Genomic DNA, 15,489 nt, shown 5'->3' on the forward strand with positions numbered 1-15,489 from the left:
CTGCCCTGAGCCACAGGTGATGCTTGGGTTGGCCCAACAAGGAAGATGATGGGAACCACCTGTGGGTGGAGAGGTTCATCGGCACTCACAATCCTTTGTTGCATTGTGAGGGTGGTTGCTGGAGGGGATTGACTGAGCTATGGTGAGTAAAATGGATTTTTTAGTTTTTCACCAACATACCAGAAGTTGCTTATGAAGGTAGAGGGCTCTTCTCTGAGCACGAGGCAAAGAGGTGGGTTTATTGAGCTGTGTTGTTCCCTTCTATGTGATTAGAAGCAGTGGGTTATTTCTTTGTTCATTCTTTGCTGATTGTTACTAGATGCTAGATGCCTTGTTTGTTTGTTTTTCCTTTGGAAGGAAATTCAGCTTTGAGACAAGTGGGTTTTGTTTTTTTCTTTTTGTTTCGTGAAGTCCTTGGGCAGTCCAGGAGCTCTGGATTTGGCAGGAGGCAATTCCTTGGGCATTTCTGTGGTGACTGCAGTTTTGAATGAGCATCTAGATTTCATCAGGATGGAAGGGCTTTGTTTTAAAAACAATTCTTGACTTGCTGTGGTTGTGTGAGTTGGAAAGCTGGGAGATCTCTCCTCCCAAGAAAGCAAATCTCCTTTGGGCACTGAGGGGGGTTTCTTGACCATGTCTCCAAGAGGGGGTGGGTCCCCATCAGCCACAAAGGATCTGGACTGGTTTCCCAGTGCCCCGGTTAACAAATTACTTGTGCTGGAGGGGTGGGAAGTGGTGTTTGCAGGTTGGCAGAGGCTGGGCAGGGAGGATGTGGGAAGCCACGGTGCTCAGGGGGATGCCAAGATGTAGACAAGTGTTGGGCACTTGCCTTTCCCCATGTGAAGTGTCATTTATGCTAAACATGCTGCCCAAGGAGAAAAACAAAAATCAATTATAGCTGCAGGAGCCCAGACTGGCTGGTGGGGATCAGTGTGAGCCCATTAGGAAGCGTCCAAACTCCAACAAGATGCGTAATCATTGTTTGGCTTTGCTGGTTTTGTTTTGCTCACGGTTAATTACGCAATGCTAACGAGAGTGGGGTTTGCTGCTGTCAGGTTGGCTCAGCTCGACCGATGCATAAAAAGAGTTTCTTGTAAGGTGATGGGAATGACTTGTGGTGGGGGAAGCTAATTTATTCATCAGACACTTTTTTTTCTCTCTGTTTGTATTACTGATGATTGCTAATGGGAGGCAGAGCTCAAAGGTGTGTTGGTTTTCTGGCAAGCCTCAAACAAGCAGGGAAATGTCTTTAATCTCCTGAAAACGTTCTTCACCTGCTTTCTGCTGAGTGGGGGAGAGCAGGTCCAGCATTGCTCGCTCATTTAAGGCCACTTGTCCTCTCTTGCACAGCAGTGCTCAGAGACCTTCTTTGAGGACCGAGAAGTATTTTTTCCTTCTGGGAGGGACCCCATGGGTACAGTGGGCAGAAGCAGGTTTGGCTTTAGATGAAGAGTAGGAAAATTGGGATGCTGGCATGGATAGCTTGGTCTTTGGGAGATGCATAGCATGTCTCTCGGGATGCTTGCAGGCATTCCTGCCCATCTCTTGATACCTTCCCCCCTGTTGCTGATGCTCAAGGTTGACATTTTTGGGAAGCCCAGAGAGTGGGCAAGGTGCCCAAAGGGACAGCTCTCAGGATAGAAAGAAAATGTCACTAGAAGAGTGTGGTGCCAAGCGCTGTGCCCAGCATAGGCAGGGCTGGGGAGGGAGCACCTCCCCAGGGGACCAACCCTGGTCTGGGTCCTGTCTGAGGCGGTTTGGATGTTCCTGCATTTCTGATTCTGCATTTCTTAAGTCTGGCAGTACTTTAGAGAGGGAAAAGATTTTTACATCACTCAGCAGGAGCATGAAACCCAGAGCCTTGAGGGTTTTCCTGCTTTTTGTGTCGGTTCCCACTCTTCCCCACATTGCTTCAAATGCTTTGGTCTCCAGCAACAGCTGGCTCCTGAGATCTATCCATATATATGTAAATATACACAAAATACCCTTACATTTATAGATATGTTGTCTATTTCCCATTATGGGAGAAAAATTCTCCCACTTCCCCAAAATCTGCCCATTCCCTGTGGGCAGCTGCCACACTCCTCCTTGCGGTCACAGCAGGATCAGATTTGTCTGACCCAGTTCCTTAATATTCACTGCAGTAATGTCACAAACATATTAATAAGCCCAGGTAAAATACACTGTATTTTACAACTCCTCGACCTCACCCTGGGCTTCCTGCTTCAGACACAGCGGTCCTTTGTTCAGGAGGAAATTCTGATTTATTCCCCATTAGCATTTTTATAGTACTGTGCACGTTCGAAGAGCCATGCAAGTGGCTTAAGAGTTTAATGCGAACCTTGGGTTAATTCATAATATTGTTAGTTACGCAGCACAATACTCGCATTAATTCAGCTGACTGCGTTGCACCACGTTGAGAAACACATGCTGAAACCAGCAGGGAGCGCAGCAAACAAGCATGGGAGGAGGATATTAAGTATTTTGCTGGCCTGCTAAGGTAGAATCCAAGCACCTTAAATAGCTTTATTTTCCCGTCGCCTTTGAGGATGTCATTACTCCGCTCTGCAGATGTGGAGCTAAAGCACTTGAGACATGTTTGAAGCTTTCAGAGAAGGGAACGGAGCTGGGGAAGGGGCTGGAGCACAAGTGTGATGGGAGCGGCTGAGGGACCTGGGGGTTCAGCCTGGAGAACAGAAGCTGAAGGGAGAGAGGGACACAAAGAAACGGCCTCAAGTTGCACCAGGGGAGGTTGAGGTTAGATCTTGGGAACCATTTCTTCCCCAAAGGGCTGTTGGGCATTGGAACAGGCTGCCCAGGGCAGTGGTGGAGTCACTATCCCTGGAGGGGTTGAACAGACATGGAGATGAGGTTCTCAGGGACATGGGGTAGTGCCAGGGGTGGTTTAACAGTTGGATGTGATGATCTTGAGGATCTCTTCCAACCAAAATGATTGTGTCCATCAGGACTCAGCCCCTATGTGCAGCCACCTCTTTCTTGTGGGTTTATTTGAACTGCTGAAGCAGAAAAAAACATATATTTTTCTTTCTGGGGATAGAGCCTGAAGCAGCTGGTGCAGATCAGCTTCCTACATGTATGCTGTTGCCCCACACTTTGGGAGAGAGCTCAGCTGAAGGGCTTAAAATCAAATAAAAGCCCAAACAGATATTAAGAGATGGTGCTGAATGGCCGCTGGGCATTCATTCCTCATGCTCGCTCTTCAGAAAATTTCCTATGCAAAGAAACCTGAAGAAAAGAGCCATGAAACCCGGCCGCCTTCCTCCCAATCTGTGCCGAAAGAGGTCTTTGTGGATGTACAAGCCTTTTAGCAACACAACACCCTTTAAACAGCCTCAGATACCTCTAGCTTTTCTTACACATCACTTACCCTCAACTGACAAATACATAATGTAGGTTATATATGACATGCTAAGGTGGCCCCAAAATGGGCAAATATTCCCAGGAACCCTGTGCATGTCTTGAACCACAAGTATCTGCATTGGAGTATCAAGGAATAAACTACTGTAAAGTAGCCGAATGTGCTGTGCAATAAATTGTTAGTTTATGTATATTTTAATTGCAAATCAACACTATAATTAGCACATACATTTCTTGGGCTGAGGCAATGCAATGTGCTGTAACAGTGAGCATTATTAATGGGCTGTAAAAGGCAATGGGGAATTGAATTATAATGTTCTTGTTTTCAAGCTGTATGGTGAATAAATAAATTTGTTCTGGCAGCAAAATTAACTGGAATAAATGCTTCTAGCTCCAGCCACCAAGAAGAGGGGTCGCTGTAAATGAACTTGTTCTCAGCCTTGAGCTAGAAAAACCTGATTACCAGGTCATTATTTCTGGCAATTAGGTACCAGAATATCAGAGAAAGAAGAGATTTTCTTTGAAATATTTAATGAGCAAGGTAGTAATCATAGACTCATTTGCTGGGAATATGTGATGAGGTTTTCTTGGGGTGTTTTTTTGGTGGTTAGGGTTCACTGTACAATGAAAACCTGCATTTATTAAGTCTACTACTAAAAGCTGGACTGCAAGCTTGTATTGTGGCACAAACCTGGCTTTTCTTTGCCTGGAATCTCTGGGTTATCCATCAGGTTTATCCCATGCCTAGCTGCTAATTTTAGTCCTTTGTTCCTCTTTCAGTCTCGGGTAGTTGTCAAATCAAAGGACATGGACAGGAGGGGAGAGCGCTGCCCTCTTCATGTTGCACAACTAACTTGCACATATCTATATGCGTTTTCAAACAAACCCCCGCCCAAATGCTGTTATTTGAGATTAGAAAAGGTGAATCTGAGAGAGAACAAGGTTTTACAAACCAGTGCTAAGCCAAACAGTAAAACTGCCATAATTCTGACCACAGGAATCTCAGCCTCTTCATGAGAACTTAGTGTGAACAATTTATTTTACAGAGTATTCTGCACGTGGAGAACTAAGTGAAGTCTATATAAAGTTAACTGTACTACAAATGTTCACAGACATAAAATACAACCCTACCAGCTCTACTGCCTTTTTACTCCACTTCTTACAAGTGTGTCAGGAAATAGTTGGCATGTTATTGCTACTTAGTCCATTTGTTTGTAAATGGAGGCTGGAAACAATTCAATACAGGCAAAAATGTTGAACCAAAACCCCAAACCCTGGCAGCCCCAAGCCCATAAAACCTGTTGGGTGGCAGCACAAGTGGAACCCTTCACCCTCGCTCATCTGGGTGCAGAAAATAAAAGTGAAAGCAGTTTCGCAGGAATAAGCCTTATTCAGTACAGATGCTGAAGGGCCTGACACCATCTGAGCTGCCCACTAACCAGGGACAAGACACATCATGGCTGAGAGCACAAACCTTGTAGATGTTTTACAGGGAAAAAAAAATACTAAAAACCATTTAAGTTCCATCTTAGTTGTTTTCTTTCTTGTTGTTTTCTTGCAGTTATGCTCAAACATAAAAACTCCTGGTCAAAGCCCAAGTTAGTTTTAAAAGTGATCCCATCTGCACTGATACATGCTGAACGTTACTAAATTCAGTTTCTGAAGACAAACTGATCACACTCGCTACAGGTTGCTTTGTCCGACATACAGAAAAATCCTCATTCCCAACTTGTGCAAACACACCTCAGCCTCACAGAGAACAGTTACACCTGAGCACTTCCACGCTTAGTTTTCAATAATTTTAAGTAACTTTTTCCCATGGACCCGTAACGATCAGTTCATGCTCAGCTGCACCATTGTGATCCTTTTCAGCTGTGCTGGGCAACCTCATGAATCACAGGAACACAGAAATCAGAACAAATAGAAAGATGCCATGAGGTGACAGAACTGGAAAGCTCCAGGCACCTTTATTTCCAGAGCTCTGGAGCAGATGCAATGCGTTGCAGATTGGCTGTTTTTAAGGCATGTGGTGAAAAGAAAGAGTTTATCAATTCATCTCTCCGAGTCAAACATTCTGTGCCAGTAGTAGACAAAGGTTGGCGAGTTGCTGGCCCCTATCACGATGAGCAGCAGGACGTATAGCATCATCATTATGGCAAAACGGTGTGTGTAAAACCAGGAAGATTGATTAGAAGGCCTGAAAAGGGAAAAGTGCATGAATTCCATCAGAGATACATGAATTAGCAAAGAGTATCTTAGGTTTGGTTATTTTAAATGGTTAAGCTAATACAAAAAAACCCAGAAAGTTGTTCCACAGTCCCTGTAGCTGTCAAAGCCCGATTCTCTGTGCACAATCCTGTCCTTTCTCCCCATGTTCACACCTTTCTCAGCGATTTGAAGCTGTGACTGCCTGGCCTGTGCACACATGTTGATTAGCTGGGCGAGTGCTGCCATGTGGGATAGATAAGAGCAGAGTTAAAACTGCTCTGGTATGTTTTAAGAGCTGCTCTAATCAGAGTTTCACTTGTCGTCTCCTGCCACAGACTATTAGAGCTCTCCAAGATGCCAAGTGCTTACATGTTTGGTGTAAAAGCAAATTTATCTTAGCCTTGGAGTGTCAAAGAATGGAACTGAGGCAACATGATGGTGTAAACCCCATTTCACAGGAAACAGGCTAAAACCAAATCCTGGCCATGCAGTTGTTTTTTTTTTTCTTGTTTTCTGTTGTTTTTCAAAAATGAGATGTATTTATCTGACTATCTCATCACCACTCTTACTGTGGGAATGGCAGAATGTGCAGTTCCAGCTAAAGGGCATTGGACAGATTATACAGAAGTATGTTTTTTATGAGTGTAAGAAGCGATAGCCCAGGCAGGTGAGAATGATATCTCGTGTTGGAAAACCACCCCCCTATGTATGATGTGTGAATGTGGGGCCTGGGCATGTGAATGAGTGGGAATGCTGCCCACAAGATATGCATGGGAATGTGACTGGAAACAGTCACAACATGAGTGTGGTGTGTTTGGAATAACATTTTTTGAAAAAAACGTCCAGACCCACATCTGTAAACCTATAAATTGAGAACTGGTAGTAAAAGAGGGCTCAGCTCTGTCTGGATCTGCTCTCACTGCTAACAAGAACTCTGTGCCTGTGCGTCTCTGTGTCTGTATGAATTGTTCTCGTCGCCACACTTACCTCCTATGCTGTTTCTGTGAATATACTAGCAAGTATTTAACTCGTAAAAGCTGATTGTTTGTGACAACAAAGTATTTCTGCGGCACATCACCTCCTTCACTGTTTTTCACTCTGGCTCTTTTTCTGTCTATTTCTTCTGAATCTGAAGGAGAAGAGAAGACATCTTTGGGTGAAACAGAAAAGAAAAAAAAAAGCGCAACTTCAAGTAAAAGAGCAAACTACCAACACCCCCTCACATACACACCCCCCCTCCACAAGAGTGGCAATGAGATAATTGAAGACCAAGTCCTGGTATTCCCCTGAACCCCTCACCATCCCAGAATAGACTGAAAGTTTGCTTGAGGCTATACCACTCCTAGTCATCCTTGGTATGGATGGCATTATAGCCCAGAGCAGGGTGGTACGGGGGTGGGTCTCCCAAATGGCACTTGAGGAGCTGTGAATATTAACAGGGAAAGAAAAACAACATGGAAGGACTGATTAAGCTCTGCAAGCAGGAAGCAAAGGGGAAGGCCAACCTGAGCAGAGGCTTCCCAGACATCTAATAAAGCTCCTTCTTGACGTGTTTGTGATGCTTCTGTTCCACCATCACAGGTGAAATATCAGGCATTATGGAACGTGATTTCATCATGCTACGGAAACTAGGAAAAACAAATGATGCTACCCAAATGTTTTCTATCCCTTATACCATTTTAAGAGAAGCTTCACAGACAACAAGGCTGTTGTGTATTTGTTGAGGGGTCAATCGGAAAAGGAATCACAGAATCGTAGAAGCTGGAGCCTGCAGTTAGCTTCTGCTGACAGGTATCCACGCCCCACATCCTGCGCTCTTTATACAACAGCGTATATGCACAAAGCTGATATATGAGAAGAAAAGATGTACTATATGAGGTTATTCTTGCAATAGACCCACCTTTCTTTTTCACCTGACACTTTACATCTGGGTGGTCAATGATCTCGCAAACAGCCACACAGCTCAGCACAGAGCCCAACACGCTTCGCTGCCAACCGAGCCCGTGTGGGCTATAAAGCAGAGCCAGGCTCAGGTCGCTGGTGAGATAGGTACCTTCCCCAAACAGGGACGTCTGAAACAGAGCAGAAATACACCCAAAAATTCTGCAGTGCTGACTATCAACAACATACAAGTGTTCCTTACTCTCAGACTGGCAGTTCTCTTGCGGAAGGTAAATGAAAAAAGGTTTTTCTGACCCATGTTGGGCCTGGTCCCTGCACTGTTTTTTGTCCTGGCACAACTTCTGGGGTGGGGCATCCCATCCCTCAAATTAGCTGCTTGGCACAGCCCTTGGTGCGGATAGATTCATGTGTTCCCGGATTCAGATTTTGTTTGCCAGTGTATTTTATATCAACATGACTGTGCTGCTGTTAGAGGCATTTCACTGATTTATTTAGACTGCCAACATTCAAATAATCCAACCTCCAAAAACAAGGCAAGGCTTTACTCACATTTAAATCCATGCTTTACTAGAAAAGAGAGAAGTATTTTTCATTTGTGAATTCTTTTCAAATGTAACTGTTTTAATAACTTTGAAACAGAGCATTTGCCATGCTGGCTAAAATTATTAATCCAGTAAGTCTGTTGCACCTGATAAACCCTTATTCATTAAGAATGTGGAGGGAACACATGGTCCAAGTTGACTGGAAGGTTAAGTGGCTGTTGTGTCAAAGCTGCTTTATAGATGATACAAAAGCAGGAGTCCCAACTGCCTCTCTGTTAAAACTGGAAGAGGTAAAAATCCTACAGGATGTCTGTCTCCTCTAACCAGGCCATTTAAAGAAGGCTCCATTTGCAAGTAGCACCTAAAACTTGGTTGATCTAAACTTGAGGCCAGGCAGAAAGAGAGAATCTCTACATTGCCTGCGTCACTATCCTCCTCCCCTGTGCACTGAGACTTTCCAGCTGTGGGTCATCAGACAGGCCAGTATTTTCAGAGAGATTACACTTCCTCACAAAGAAGCAAAGGACAGATATAATTTGTCACAGTGGAAAATGGGGTTTCATGCCACTTTCAGTTTTACCCTTAGTCTGTACTAGAAAATGCAACACAACCATCCCCAAAGGCCCACACTGGAGTGAAAAGAGCAGTATAAGAACATAAGCACATTTCAAACCCCTAAAGGAATTTGGGCCTATTTTTAAAAAGCGCCCAAGAGAAGATGGTGACACCAGCAGGAGCCTCACCCTGTTCAGATGGCAGTGCAGGCCGTTGTGCAGGATGGAATGGAAGTTCTCAAGGCGGCTCCCATGGAAGGCATAGATGAGGTCCCGCTCTCCCTTGGTCTCTGCAAACTTGGTGTTCATTTGATCACAATACACGATCTCAAAGAGGTAGTCCGGAGCAGGAACCGCAGCCCCAGACATCCCCGTGAGCTCTTGGATCTTCTCGTACTTAAAACCAGGAAAGAACAGGAGTGTTGGTTTGTGGGATTAGATTGCTTACTGACCCTTAGCATTTCCTATTGCTTTATGTATTTTGATTATGCTCTCTGAGTTAGAATTCAACACTGTCATGTTTCAGAAGGAGTAAGTAGACAGCAAAATTTCTGACAGTTTCTTGCAATCAAAGCTAAGTCCTAAATCTTCTTCCCAGAAAAAACCCAAACCAACCATAACCTGAATTGTGATCATGAATTAACTGATCATGTAAGGACAAAATCACAATTCTACTTTGGCTACTAAGACGATATATTCATCACCTGATCTTGAAAGAGGAAAAAAGTGAAAACAGAAGTTGTTTTCATCTTGCTACTAATCTCTACAACTATTTTGATCCCTCTTATGGAAGTACCGCAGTGGCTCTCAACCTTTCCATTTTTGGGGCAGTACGTGGAAGTACAGTTGTCCTTCTCCGTGAGCGGCAGGACCTACCACTGTGACATTTGCGTTGGATTATCTTGATCTAGAATGTGCGCGTACATGCTGTGTTAATGGGAGTAACCAGCTACAATCACTGCCCATCATCAACTACTGACAGTAGTAACTATTTCTTCCAACTGGTGTTCTTGAAAATTTTATTTAAAAAATCAAAATCAACAATCCTCTATACAGGAGAAAAATGCATTCATGTTGGAACTGTCAAGCTCGTGAAATAACCAACTCACTTGTGGCATTTGTACAAGTTTGCCTTAAATGACAATTTTAATCAAGGCTTTCAGAATTCAAAACTTACCTCCTGTTTCTTAGTACTTTGTATCATTAACACCTTAGATGATAAAATCCAGCTAAACAAATCCCAAGTTCTCTTCTCTGTGTTTGGCACAGACTCCAGAAGTTCTTTCAGGCTTGGTAGAGCGTTGGTATCTGCAAGCTGACAAGATGGGCATTTACGACAAGCTCCTTCTTTTCACTATGATTAAACAGAGACCTCTAGTGAAAAAAAACCAATATTCCACCCTAATAGGCTGTAAACGGAAAAGCAGTTTCTGTTCTGAGATATAAACACTGGCATCCAGTTTGTGGGAAAGTTTGTCACTTTTCGTAAAAACAGGTACCAGATAAGTTATAAAATATTCATATTTAACAACAATATCTATAAGGGACACAGGGGAGTAATCAAGCAAGCTGTTGAAAGAAAAGAACCTGTCACAAGGGAGTATCTGCTGCTGGATAAACAAAGGGGCTGTTCAGGCCATGCAAAACACAAATCCTTCCAAATTTAACTTGAACTTCGTGTAGGGGAAGCTCTTAAAACGCTTTGTATCCCAACACGGGATTTGGAAGTTTCCATGTGTTGCCTTATTGGTCAGAATCCCAAACGTACTTTAAAACCAGGTTACCCTGACCGCACAATTAATTCCGCCTCACTCCCAACCCTGAGGTGCTGCTGCCTCCCCTCAGGGGCCAAGCTCGGCCTGGGCTCCCCAGCCATCTCCCCCTTTCACAAGCTCTTTCCTCGCTCCGAAGGGCAGCACAAAGAGCCCCGGTCGGGCCCTAGCACCCCGGGCCGGGGTCCCCGCCGCTCACCAGCCCCTCGAAGTCCTTGGTCTCGCCGCCCGCGTAGCGGCCCGGGAAGGGCCTGAGCGCCGAGTCGCGCTTGTAGCTCTGCAGCGCGGCGGCGAACAGGCTGCACCGCAGGTCGGCGGCCAGCGGGTCCCTCCCCGCCGCCTCCCTCACCCGGGACGAGGCCGCCTCGCCGGGGCCGGGTGTTGACATGCCCGGCGGCGGCGGCTGCCGCTCCGAGGCGGGGAAGAGGTCCCTCCCGGGCGGTGTCGCCCCTTCCGCCTCGGGGCCGCGGCCTCGGCCGCCGCTCCGCCCCGATAACGGGCGGTGGCTCCGCCCGCCCCGCGCCGCGCCGGGGATCTCCGGCCGCGCTCGGCAGCGCTGCGTCCGTTCCCCGAGGGCGGGCAGGGAGGAGGGCTGGGGAGAATGGCGGCTTCCCCGCGGGTGGAGACCTGGAGAGGGTACGGGGGGAAAAGGGGGAGGGAAATGGCGGCTTCCCTCAGGTGGTGATGGGGAGAGGGGCAAGGTGGGGGTGTGGAAGTGGCGGCTTCTAGATGTAGCTGTGGAGGAACGCATTTTTGGTGAAAAACACAGGGCTCCTTCTGCATGGTTTTCTTTTCCTCTGTATGGATAGCATAGAATGTCTTCAGTTGTCCTGAGTTGGAAGGGACCCACCAGGATCACTGAGTCCAACTCCTGTCCCTGCACAGGACAACCCCACAGTTCACACCGTGTGTCTGAGGGCGTTGTTCAGGCTCTTCTTGAACACTGTCAGGTTGGGGCCGTGACGCCTCCCTGTTCCAGTGCTCCAGCGTTCAAATGTCCAACCTGAACCTCCCCTGGCAGATTTTCCTGCAGTTCTCTCGGGTCCTGTCACTGGTCACTAAGGAGTTCAGTGCCTTTCCTTCCTCCTCCCCTCCTCCCCTCTTCCCCTCAGGTGGTGAGGAGGTGGAAATGGCACCTTCCCCTCAGGTAGAAGCCAGGAGGGCGCACAGGGAAACGGCGCCTTCCCCTGGGCTAGAGACCTGGAGAAGTGTATTTGGGGCAGGGGGCGAGGATGGATATGGTGCCTTCCTCTCAGGTGGAGACCCGGGGGGACATGGTGAGGGGTGGGAATGGTGCCCACCCCATAGCAGGAGAGCAGGACAGGCTTGTGGGACAGGGAGAACATGGAGGGGGATCCCGGCTCCCCAAGCCCACAACACCAGCACGGCTTGGCTGCGAGATGGGGGATGGCAGCAGGTGGGGATGGCAGCCCTGCCAGACTTGTGCTCCATCCCCTCCTCGGTGTCAGGGGTCCCAGGGCCATGTCCCCACCAGGTTTGAACTCCTAGCTTGGGCATTGTGTTCATGCAAAATAGCAACACTGATTAGCCAGAACTGCTAATCCAGAGAGACTGCTTTTTGTGTAAAATCGGTGTTATGTAGCTCTGATTTTAATGAACATGCGATAGTCAAAAGCACCAAGATGCATTACTCCTTAGCATCATCCAAGCTTGTAGCCTCGAAGAATGAATTCAGGTTGGTTTGTGTCATTTCCTGCAAACTAGTGTTGCAGAGTTAAGGGAGAGGAATTTACTTTTTAATTGAACCTCTTACCAGTAGTTTCACCACATTGCATTCACTATGCTGCCTGAGATTTGGGCTCAATCTTTCTGAAATACTGGCACAGTGTTGGTTCTCTGAAGCATCCCTCCAGTTCCATGGTGTATCAGAAGTCACCATCAGCAGGGTGGAGGTCTCCTCAACACAAACTCTGTTGGTTTCCTGCATGCAAGTTACTTAGACTGGAAATTTTGGAAATGTGTAGCTATATTAGATGTCTTCTAACCCCTTTCTTCATTCAGGAATTGCTGTAATTTGCAACCTTATAATGAACAGGAACACCAGCTATATTAAATACTGTCTAAGAGCAAACTAGTATCAAAGCAAACAAAATTTGAACTTCGTTCCTGAGCACAGAGTTCATGTTCTTACTCACCCACTTGAATGGCTTGGGAGTATAAAGAGCTTTTGTAATTCTGGATAGAAGCAGATAGATCGTAGACTGTGTATAGTTACATTAAATTGAAAATGGTTTCACAATGATGTATATAGATAGAATTGAGGTGTAGGTTTACTTACTTGCTTTTTACTGTTTTATCAAAAATGCATCTTTCAATAACAGCTGCATGAACCAGCCTGCAATATGAGGCCATCAATTTTGTGACAGCACAATACTTGCTTGGGTCTGACATATTTAAAAACAACATGTAGGCAAAATGATTTTAAGAATACCTTTACGTTACCCAGTTTGCTAGATGCCTATACATGTTTTTACCTTTACAACATTATCCAGCTTGTGAGGTCCACAGTCTTTTTTCTTTCTTGACATATTGGTAATGGTCTATTATTGTGCAGGTTTTGGATGAAACCTTGAAAAATCCAGATTCTTTCTGCTCTTTGCAGAATTTCTCACGCTGATGGAGGTTTGTCGGAGTGTCACAACCAGTGCATTTCCAATTCTCCACTATTTTTTGTGCTTTCTTAGGCTGGGTAGCAGCCACGCTGTGCTTGGTCCTGAGGTTCTCCCCCATAGATGGGCGACTTTTAAGAAGAGTTCTGCCACCACACAGAGCTTTTTCTCAGGAATTATGTAAATTGGCCGAGCTTGAAATGCAGCCAGAGAGATTACTTTCCATATTTCTATATCCTTGAGAGGATGTATTTCACTTTATCTGATGTGGTGCCTTATTCTGCTGTAAATATCTGATATCTCTGACAGGCTGTTAGCAACATCGTTCAGTGATTCAGCCTGGGACATGTTTATTATCTTGCATTCTATTAAATTGTTCTGTGCGATCCTTTTGAAAAGCAGTCGTTGCTGTCTAATTGGCTGATTTCATTTACTAATAGATCATTAGATGTAAGAATTTTTTGGCACCTGTTAAAGAACAATATTAGAAAATGGTTGAGATGTTTCTTTCAATACCTTCAGTGGAATTTACATTGTTATTCTGAACTCTTGAACTGGTGTAATTCCAGTGCTGTAATTTAAGATACTACTTATTGTGGTAGAGAGGAGAGGAAGATGATGTTCCTGGGATGGGCAGAGACACTTCTTGTAGCAAAAGGCATGCTGTTGTCTGGTCCAGGACCTTGATGGGACAGACAGAGTGCTGTAGCTTTTATCCAACAGCATCCCCAGGGCTGTGATTTTGGGGCAGGACACATACAGGGGCTCTGCTGTTGGGGGAGCAGGGTGTCCTGCCTTGCAATTAAAAAGGGGGGACAGGTGATAATCCTTGAGAAGAAGCTGGTGAAATGGGATGGGAGAGTGTGAGGGAAGGAGTTTCCTTGGAACCGCGACAATTCTGGAAATGCTGAGCTCACTGTAAACAAGCAAAGGCCTTTTGTTGTCTTGGCGTGAAGAAATTAACCCAAAATAGGTTTTAAAGCATCACTGGCATCATAATAGTTAACAGAGATTCTGAGAGCATCGATCCAAAACTGCTGCCTACCTTTGGGATTTCAAATGGATGGCACTTCCATTACGGCAAGCTCAGCTGTGTTAGGCCATGACGGATATTGATGAGATAACAAGTTTGCTGTATTGATGCTGACCAAGAGCGCTGTCTGCTCAAACTCATCTAACACTGGACTAAAACCCTATTTTACAAAGCGGCTGCTAAGCCAGAGATGAAGTACTGAAAGCTTTTGGTGCTGGTTTTAATGGAGATGTGCCTTTGTGTGCTGGTGATGCTGAACATCAACCCTCTGTAGACTCAGGCCTGCAAAATGCCCAAGGATAAGCCAGGATAAACTCGTCACTCATTTGGGGGGCAGCACAATTCCCCCCAATGTCAGCTCCAGCACATAAGATCTTCCAGCCTTCTCCTCATGGAACCCCAAACCCAGAAGATCTTGTCTCATCTCGTCCCATCCCAACAGCTCTGGAGTCAGACGAAATACATAGCAGCCACTGTTTTAGCTTGTGCCTTGCTGCTTTTTAATTAAGCACTGCCAGTACGTACCGTGGGCTGGAGGCTGAGATTCAAAAGCCTCTTCCTGGCCCTTTTGAAAACAACCGGATGAGCAGCCTTTGAACAATCTGGTGTGCGCCTCAGCATCTCCCAACGGCTGCATCCCACACTGCTGAGCCAGCTTGCCTGCTTCTGCTCCGAGTGCTTCTCCCCTACCATGCCTACTGGCTGAAGGCACGTGCAAAGAGCTCTTTTTTTTTTTTTGATAAATGCTCTTTATATATATTTCCCTTTTCCAATGTTATTTTCCTCAATATAAAATCTATCCTTGGTGCTTTGCTCTGATGCGGTGCAAAGGTGGTTTTGTAAAAGGTTCTGAAAGGGTCATTGCCAGTGGAAGAGGTTGAATAACGTAGCTGTACAGTTCCTTATGAAATTGAAGATGTGATTATTTAAAAGAGATTGTAATAAAAATAGTTTCTGATGTTGGTGGATGCATTTCAGCAGAGAAATGTGGTTTAAATGTCTTCATTTAATTCCAGTGTGTTTAAAATTGATCTCATGGACCGGAAAAGAGATTTTTTTTCCCCCCTTAACTAGGGTCTGTGAAGGAAATTAATATAGGGAAGGGAAAATAGAAATACAATACTACACTCAGTGAAACAAATGCTTATGACTGAGGGGTTCGTTACTTGCCAGCACCACTGGAAAAGCCAGCTGCATAAGGTATGTTTTATTATAGAATTAACCTTGACCCGAGGTTCAAAGAGAAAGGTTAGTTGGAAATAAATCAGTTGTATGGTCAGGTCACTTCAAAGAGTCTAAAGCTGAGCTCGAAGATTACATGCTGTTTATGTGTATCCAGTTGGAATAGAACATATGGTAAAGATAATAGAAATAAACTATTTATCTCTTCACCCCCCCTCTTTAGGATTTTACGCCTTTTTGTCCTTTGCGTATATATGCTGCAGGGGGATGTTTTTGTCCTGAGAGATT

General features: G+C 45.3%; 1 protein-coding gene across 1 annotated transcript; it reads right to left on the reverse strand.

Annotated features, from left to right (window-relative positions):
* Positions 1-4,384: 4,384 nt before the first annotated feature.
* On the reverse strand, positions 4,385-10,811 carry PARP16 (poly(ADP-ribose) polymerase family member 16). The gene is made up of 6 exons (XM_080350889.1): positions 10,556-10,811; positions 9,762-9,899; positions 8,774-8,980; positions 7,487-7,658; positions 6,574-6,715; positions 4,385-5,575 (listed from the first exon to the last, which is right to left on the reverse strand). Exons 1-6 carry the CDS (start codon positions 10,742-10,744, stop codon positions 5,431-5,433), a joined length of 993 nt encoding a protein of 330 aa, XP_080207015.1. The 5' UTR covers positions 10,745-10,811; the 3' UTR covers positions 4,385-5,430.
* Between the last annotated feature and the right edge of the window lie 4,678 nt (positions 10,812-15,489).

This window comes from Nesoenas mayeri (assembly GCF_963082525.1).
Source record: "Nesoenas mayeri genome assembly, chromosome: 11".
In the NCBI taxonomy this organism is placed as follows: Eukaryota; Metazoa; Chordata; class Aves; order Columbiformes; family Columbidae; genus Nesoenas; species Nesoenas mayeri.

Bases quoted from the DNA above. Each gene is read 5' to 3' on its own strand.
- PARP16 (XM_080350889.1), bottom strand. From the start codon at position 10,744: ATGTCAACACCCGGCCCCGGCGAGGCGGCCTCGTCCCGGGTGAGGGAG. The intron at 6,716-7,486 runs GTGGGTCTATTG...CTTCTCCTTCAG, and splicing joins GTGTCAGGTGAAAAAGAAAG to ATTCAGAAGAAATAGACAGA. The intron at 5,576-6,573 runs GTAAGTGTGGCG...TTCCCTTTTCAG, and splicing joins TCACAGAAACAGCATAGGAG to GCCTTCTAATCAATCTTCCT.